This window comes from Trypanosoma rangeli, assembly GCF_003719475.1.
Source record: "Trypanosoma rangeli strain AM80 chromosome Unknown Tra_15.4_contig_00219, whole genome shotgun sequence".
In the NCBI taxonomy this organism is placed as follows: domain Eukaryota; phylum Euglenozoa; class Kinetoplastea; order Trypanosomatida; family Trypanosomatidae; genus Trypanosoma; species Trypanosoma rangeli.
In genome coordinates, this window is record NW_021705956.1 from 7343 (window position 1) to 14404 (window position 7062).

General features: G+C 46.5%; 2 protein-coding genes across 2 annotated transcripts, besides 10 other annotated features; both read left to right on the forward strand.

The window, feature by feature from the left end:
• The first annotated feature begins 2 nt into the window (after window positions 1-2).
• Window positions 3-25: a microsatellite.
• A 411-nt stretch (window positions 26-436) lies between these two features.
• Window positions 437-460: a microsatellite.
• Window positions 461-538: 78 nt separating this feature from the next.
• Window positions 539-570: a microsatellite.
• A 474-nt stretch (window positions 571-1044) lies between these two features.
• Window positions 1045-1072: a microsatellite.
• Window positions 1073-1962: 890 nt separating this feature from the next.
• Window positions 1963-1997: a microsatellite.
• A 695-nt stretch (window positions 1998-2692) lies between these two features.
• Window positions 2693-2744: a microsatellite.
• Window positions 2745-3132: 388 nt separating this feature from the next.
• TraAM80_06190 (uncharacterized protein) lies at window positions 3133-3864 on the forward strand (the record flags this gene model as incomplete). The annotated part of the gene is made up of 1 exon (XM_029383043.1): window positions 3133-3864. The coding sequence occupies one exon, from the start codon at window positions 3133-3135 to the stop codon at window positions 3862-3864; it is 732 nt and encodes a 243-aa protein (XP_029237219.1).
• Window positions 3865-4237: 373 nt separating this feature from the next.
• Window positions 4238-4298: a microsatellite.
• A 180-nt stretch (window positions 4299-4478) lies between these two features.
• Window positions 4479-6455, forward strand: TraAM80_06191 (putative exportin 1, putative,RNA-nuclear export factor; the record flags this gene model as incomplete). Its single annotated transcript, XM_029383044.1, has 1 exon — window positions 4479-6455. One exon carries the CDS (start codon window positions 4479-4481, stop codon window positions 6453-6455), a length of 1977 nt encoding a protein of 658 aa, XP_029237220.1.
• Window positions 6456-6464: 9 nt separating this feature from the next.
• Window positions 6465-6527: a sequence feature (A-rich).
• A 431-nt stretch (window positions 6528-6958) lies between these two features.
• Window positions 6959-6981: a microsatellite.
• Window positions 6982-7010: 29 nt separating this feature from the next.
• Window positions 7011-7061: a microsatellite.
• Window position 7062: the final 1 nt, after the last annotated feature.

Below are 7062 nucleotides of genomic sequence, written 5' to 3' on the forward strand. Positions count from 1 at the left end.
TCCCCACCCACCCACTCACCCATCCCCTCTGCAAAAAAAAAACGGCAAAGTATAAATCACACCAAAAACAACAGAAACAGATGTCATATTCCGTATTGATGGGGGATGCTCGGTTGCCACGTCTTTTTTCCACGAAGAGGTAGAGAGAGGAAATAAGCACGTTCTAGTAATGAGACATATGCAGGTTCTCTCTGGGAGGCGACGACACATTAACTGCAGAGACGAGGTAGACGCTCGAAGGGAGGACAGGAATGTAAAAAGTAAGGTTGCCCCGGGACGGAGGCAACAACAACAAATATACGTTTGAGGAGGAAAACGGGGATGGAGAAGAATGAAGGCTCATTCATGCAGATTGTGTAGGCGTAACGCAGTAACAGTGAGAGGGAAGAAAATAGTAGTAAATGCCGCACCCTCAAAGGAGGTAAAGGAGAAACGCATATATATATATATATATATATATGCGTGTATGTATTGAAGACGGGGTGTATCAAAGTTTGTGCTTTTGCAGCCGTACAGACGCTAGCAGGAACAAATTGAGATATATATATATATATATATATATATATATATGGGGGCGTGTTGTACAAACACAAACTGCAAGCCCAAAAAGGGTGGGCGAAGAGAGCAGTTGTGATGCATTCTTGTTCTCTTTTTACTTGTGATTTTGACTTGGTGTATGTGCGTGGGTGTGGATGTAGGTTTCTCATTTTTCAGATGGTTTGGATAAAACGTTACGTCTTTTGCCTTATTCCTGCTTTACTTTAATTCCTTCACGTATAGTTGTTGGCGATTCGGAGCGGACGCTCCGCTTATTCCATGCCGGGCCGTCTTGCCCCGTCTGCTGCACCTCTAATTCATGGTTTCCGCGAGGAACAGTGAAATAGGCAGTATAATGTTGAGTGCTACCGTAACAGCAACCATCTTATTACTTCCTTTACGAGAGGAAAGAAAAACGGGAGAAACAGAGAACAAAAACATGAAGAAATATATGGAGGAGTGCAAAGGGAAAAAAAGAAAGAAAGCAGAGTGGGCAAAGCCAATATCTTTGTCTTTTTTGTTTGTTTGTTTGGTTTTCAATCTGTGATAATAATTTTTTTTTTTGGCGTGGTCAAGTTTTGATGTGTATATAGTTTCAGAGGGAGGCGTGTGTAGGTGGGGGCAGGCCGAAGCAAGGAGGATGCGTCTCTCTCCCCCTCCTTCTTTCTCCACATCCCTGGAAGGTAGTGGTGAGAGGATGTGTCAGCTGTGCGGCGCCTCTGCATTCCAGCGGCCTGGGAAAGATCGTGCAGGGGGAGTGAGAAAGAAGACGTTAAATAGATTCGAACGGAGGAGGCAGACTCAAATAAAGAAGATATGAAGGACGGTGACGCTCACAACAATGAGCTGAAGAGGCCAAAATCCGAATTCAGCGAAGGCAGTCGAGAAGGAAGAGGCGAGGGAGGTAGAACCGCTGTGAAAGCGGAAAAAAGATATTTCCCATCCACCATGAGCATGGGTCATTTTGTAGAGGTAAAAAGGGGGAGAAGGCTTGTTTCTTTATGCGTCTTATGAAGACGTTCCTGTGGGGGTCAATGTGTCCTTCCCTTTTCTTTGTCTTCTTTCCTTCGTTTTTTTTTCCTTTTTGTCGTTGCTTTTATGGATTTGTCCGTCTTCTTCTGGTATTATTGTAGGTGTGTTGCCTTTGTGTGTACGTGTGTGTATGGCCGTGTCTTGATAACTGAGGTCTCTTTACAACATGGTGTTTTGTTAAAATAATTATTGCAGTGTACTGTTTCCTTCGTTGGTGTATTGTAAACGTTCAAAAGCGTCGTGGTCTGTGCTTTAAACATGCCTGTGCATATGGCTGTGTATGGCGAAGAATATGAATGACAACAAAGACAACGACAAAAAGTAGTAAATGTTTTAAGAGGACCACCAAACAATGAAACACGACGGGAAGTAGTCGATGGAGTGGGAACTATAGATAAGGCAGGAGGAGGAAGGATAAGGATAAAGGAATGAATGTATGGGGTCGGGTGTTTGTGCCGAGCTGTGAGCAGTGGGGAAGAATGCAACAGCAACAACGAAAAAAAGAGAACAATAAACCAGAAATCTTCTCATATACATGTTGTACGCTAATAAGCGTGTTTGCGCTCGTGCTTGTGCTTTGGAGGGGGAGGACGCGAATAGTTGTCCGCGTGGCACACTGCACACTTCCTCACATCCCCGCTGTTTGTGCGGGGTGCCTCAAGACCCTAAATTGGGCGAGCTTGGTGCGTGCGTTCCTGAGGAGTCCGCACTGCAATCTGGAAAATAGGGTAGCGAGGCCAGCAAAGGCAAAAAGGGACGTATGGCAGAATTGTGCCAAAATAATTCATAACAGAGAAAAGGTGAAACCGGAATGATAGAGAAAGAGGGAAGAATATTCAAGAAAAATGAATACTGGAAGAATTACCAATGAAAACGATAACAATCCCAATAATAATAGTAACGAGGGAAGATTGGAGAGCTAATGGGTGTACCGCACATATGCACATGTACGCACAATTTTTTTAAAAAACGGCAAATGAAGAACAGGTGTGTGTACAGGGAAGAGCGTTTACATGCCCTTTAAGCTCTTTCCACTGCGAGGTGCAGCGATAAAAAAACAAACAAACTTGGTGATCTTTTGCAAGACAACCCGAAGAGTCAGCAATGTGGTGCTGCTGCTCGCTTGTTTTTTTTTTGTTTGTTGTTGTTGTGTGTTTTTTTTTTTTTCTTATTTTCCTTCTTCTGTTCCTTCGTTTGGTATGTTTCTTTTGCACACACATACACACAACCGCCTGCACTCGCTAACACGCCCCGCTCGTGGGTAGGAGGAGTGCCCGGTGACCTCGGTTACATACTCTTGTCGTTTCTCAATGAGGTACCCGTTAAAGACCACTTCTTTTGAACACCGCACCATCACCTCCCACCCTACCCTCTCTTTCCTTAGCTATATATTTTTCCCATATCAGACGAGAAACAAAATTATTATTTAAATACGTGTGAGCCATTTGTTCATTTTCTTTTTGCTCTGCATCCCCTTATCACCTTATTGCTTTTCCCAATTTTCCAGGTGTTTCTTCGTTTTATTTTTGTTGGCGTGCCGCTAGTCATTGCACTGAGGTGTGTATGAATGACTTTACGGCACGCTTGGAGTTACTTAGTGTAACAGGCCTTGTAGAGGGGAACCAGCAAACGCAGCTGCCTCTTCATGTAAACGTGCGCCTTGGGGACGGCGCACTCTTTAGATGCCCGTCTGCCATGCTTCGTGAGGGATCTGTGACCCTATCGGAGCTGTTGGAGGGCGTGAAGGAAGAAGAAATGGCCTCACGACAGGTGGAGTTGCCATTGCCGTCAGTGGACTCTGCTGTATTTGAAACAGTTGCATTGTATTTGGAACATTTCTACGAACCAACGAATTCAACTTCATCGGAGGGGAGTAATGCTGGTGTGAACAATATTCAGGTAGTTGCTCCGAACACGCTTTCAAGACCTCTCCATGTGCAGGAGCTTTATCGCCTCAGCGAGTGGGAGCATTGCTTTGTTGTTCAGCGACTGCTTATGTGGCCACAGAATCTATGGGAACTCAGCAAGGAAGGACAATGGGTGGACATGGCTGCTGCGGCAGTGGGATCCTCGCAGTCGGTGGGCCAATGCGATGTCCAACACCTTTTGAGAGTTTTGGAGGCGGCGACAATGCTGGAAATACCATTGTTGCGCGATTTGTGTGCGGCAGTGCTGGCCAACTTACTGATGGACGTGGATGAAAAGGGCATTATGGAGTTGATGGGAGTCACGGAAACGTTGGGCCCAGATGAAGAGAGAACCTTGTTGAACGAGTATCCGTGGCTCAAGCTGTAGCGGCACCCTCGCACATATTGTTGGTGCATCTTGGCCCCCAACAGAATGAAGGAGGAACGGTGTTTTGGGTCTCGTGCCACCAACACATTTTTTTTTTCTTTTCTGTGATCGCCTGCTACGGAGGTGTCGTACCATTGGTGACCGCATCCGTCGTGCTGAGGTAGATGCTTCTCGTGTAGGCTATTTCACCGTAACTCTTTCCCGCTTTCCAAAGATGTGTTAGATGCTTGGCGCCGCCTATGTGTTGGTTCTTACACCATCACTCTATTAACCTCCGTTGCATGGGGCTCAGTATTCCTTGTTTTCCTTTCAACAGTTTCAAGCACCGCATTGTTTGGACCGGTGCTGTTAGGAAATAACCCTTCCTTGTGGATTTTGGTTGTTGTTGTTGTTTTCCCCGTTTTTTTTTCTTGTTCGTTTTCAGTTTTTTGTTTAAATTCCTTGTTGCCATTATTTGTGGGATAACAGTGCGTGTGTGTTTGTCTCTCTACAGGCAGTCTGAATTGCCTTTATATATATATATAATCTTGAGATGCGCGCGTGCATATGTGTATAAGCGCCTTCTCATTTGGCATGTCTCTTTTGGATTTGTTGTAAAGTAAGAAACAATAAATATGCAGGAGGAAAATGATCAAGGGTTCGTACAAAAGGCTATCAACGGGGACGAAGTACTGAACAATAATCACGGCCCCATCTTGAGCTTACTTAGGGAAATACTGGACAATTCCGCGATTGCCCGCGAAGTGCAACTGCCTTGCTTCAGCTTCCTTTGGGGGTTTGCATGGACTGAGCCGTTAATTTTTATCTATGAGGGCGGTGCTTGGCCCGCCGTTATTCACCCTTACCACCTCATGGAGGTGAGTCGCAGCTTCCTTCCTGTTACAGGAAATAGTGGAGAGACCGCGACGCGGTATACTATTCCCACTACCTTTGAGGATGGCGTTGTCGGCCGCGCCATTGGCGACGGAGATTATGCTGTACAGTTGTTACGCTTTGAGTTGGTGGGTACGGCGTATTCTGTAGAGTCCTATCGAATCTTCGCTCGGAGCACCTCACAGCCGAATCTTTTCACACGTCCTGAGTACAACCGACCGGTGAGTTCTGCCGTTGTTCGCGTAATTATGAACGGGGGTGGAATAACACCGAAGGGAAACAATGATACCCATCGCATCACGCAGTTGCGGGGGAGGGAGTTGGGAGAAGCATTCTTTCACAGCTTTGTTTCCCTTATTGGTGGCACTGTGAAACATCTCGAAAAGATGTGTTGTAGTTGTACAAACGCGGGCCGATATCAGAGTGACGTGGAAAGTGGCGGGATTTCCTCCAGTGCACACAGCAGCCAACCTTTTACTGAAGAACGTTCTCTTGTGTCACTTCATTGCAACACGGAAATTTGTCATGCTGCTGCGTCTGTTCGACAAGATAACATTCCGGACGCGACCTGTGTAGTGGCTGCGGAGGGAAATAACAATTCCACCGTATCTTTCTCTACAACCAAAGGGACTGAGGCGAATTCCGATTTTTCGCTAAGATGGGAAATTTTTTTCCAGTTATTTATTCAGGAGGAGCGGTACTGCACCAACGTTGAAAGTGGTTGGACAAACTGGACGAGTGGGTGGGATAAGGTGAACCGGTTTGACGTTGTTGACTCTATCGATTGTATCATCACCTCATTGGGGGGCTCACGCGAGGCTGTCCACGTTGCTACAGCTTACCTTGATGCATTTGTTTCCACGTCTCAAACGGTAGTCAGGGATGCTACTTTTTTTAGTGGGATCCTTCTTGCTTGTTCCATGGTGAGTTGTAAGCAGGTGGATCGATTTTTCCCCCCCATCAGAGCGTTTTTACGTTGTTTGCGGCCAGAGCACTCCGTCACCACGGCGGAGTTTATTCGCTATGAGGGGTATGCGCTGAAAACATTAAACTTTTGTTTGCAGCCTGTTACATCGCTGGAGATTGTGGAGGCCTTGTTGCAGTTGTGCGGTGGCCCCGCTGCCCAGCGAGAGGCAGAGAAGCGGCACCGCCTACGTGAGATGGAGCGGTGGAATGTTGACACGAGTGGAGGGGGTAAGGGAGGTAATAATAATAATATTTGTAATAATAACACATACGATGGTTGCCGATGGTGTGATGAGGATGCTGACAAGGATACGGACAATGCGCATTGGAACTGCCTGTGTCGGCTGGCGCGATTTATTACTGATTTGATGCTCCGTGACACCAGGGCGCAGGAATTTCGACGTAGCGTAATGGGGCTTGCCATTCTTGCCGTCGCCGCGGAAAAGACACAGTGGGCACTTCCAGCGCCGCTCGCCGAAATGCTTCCCGAGTCCTCCCGCGTCAACAGCAGTACAGGGGGAAGTGCAAGACTGGACTGTGAGAGCTACGAACTGCTGACACGCTACGCGGCGACAATACGGCACCGATGTGAGGAGGATGGACAGAGGTGCGGTGTTGCTTCGCTCTGGCGTGCTGTGGAGTTAGTTCATGGGTACTGCGAGGAATTTGGCACGGGACGACGGTTCATCAACGGCGTGCTTCAACGACGCTACGGTATCAACTCCGCGACGGACATAAGCATGAGTGTGTAGTTTTCCCACAAAAAAAAAAACGAGAAAGCAACAACAAAGAAGAGGAAAAAATAATCAGAACACAAAAAGAAAGGGACTAGAAGGAAAGGGAAAATCACAAACCACTGGAGATGGGTTTTCAAAAGGAAAGAAGAGGAAAGCTGCTTTTATTTTTAAATATGGGTTACTTTCGTTGTCCCCTTCCGAGAAATGGGCGTCGCATAGCAAATGAAAACGGAAAAAAAAGAGGCGGGGAGTAAAGTGCGTAGAGCACGCGTGGCGAGGAGCAATGACGGTGCCCATGAAGAAGGAACAAGGGATTACTACTGAGTATGTTTTTGGGATCGGTCCTTGGGAAGCGGGGAAGCGGGGAGGCGGGGAAGGGGTTGTCTGAGGTTGGTGATATTTAACTGAAAATCATAAAGAAACGAAACCGGGAAAAAACAAAGGGGAAGTGGCAATGGGGGGTCTATACCTTCTCCGTTTGTGCGTCGTCTAGACCCTTGGCTTTAGGCCAGTGGAGGGTGTGTGTGTGTGTGTGTGTTGTCTTTTTTTGGTTTACGACGTCTTCATTACTTTTGTTGTTTTTTGTTTTTGTTTTTTTTTTTTTTTTTTTCTTATTTGTTTG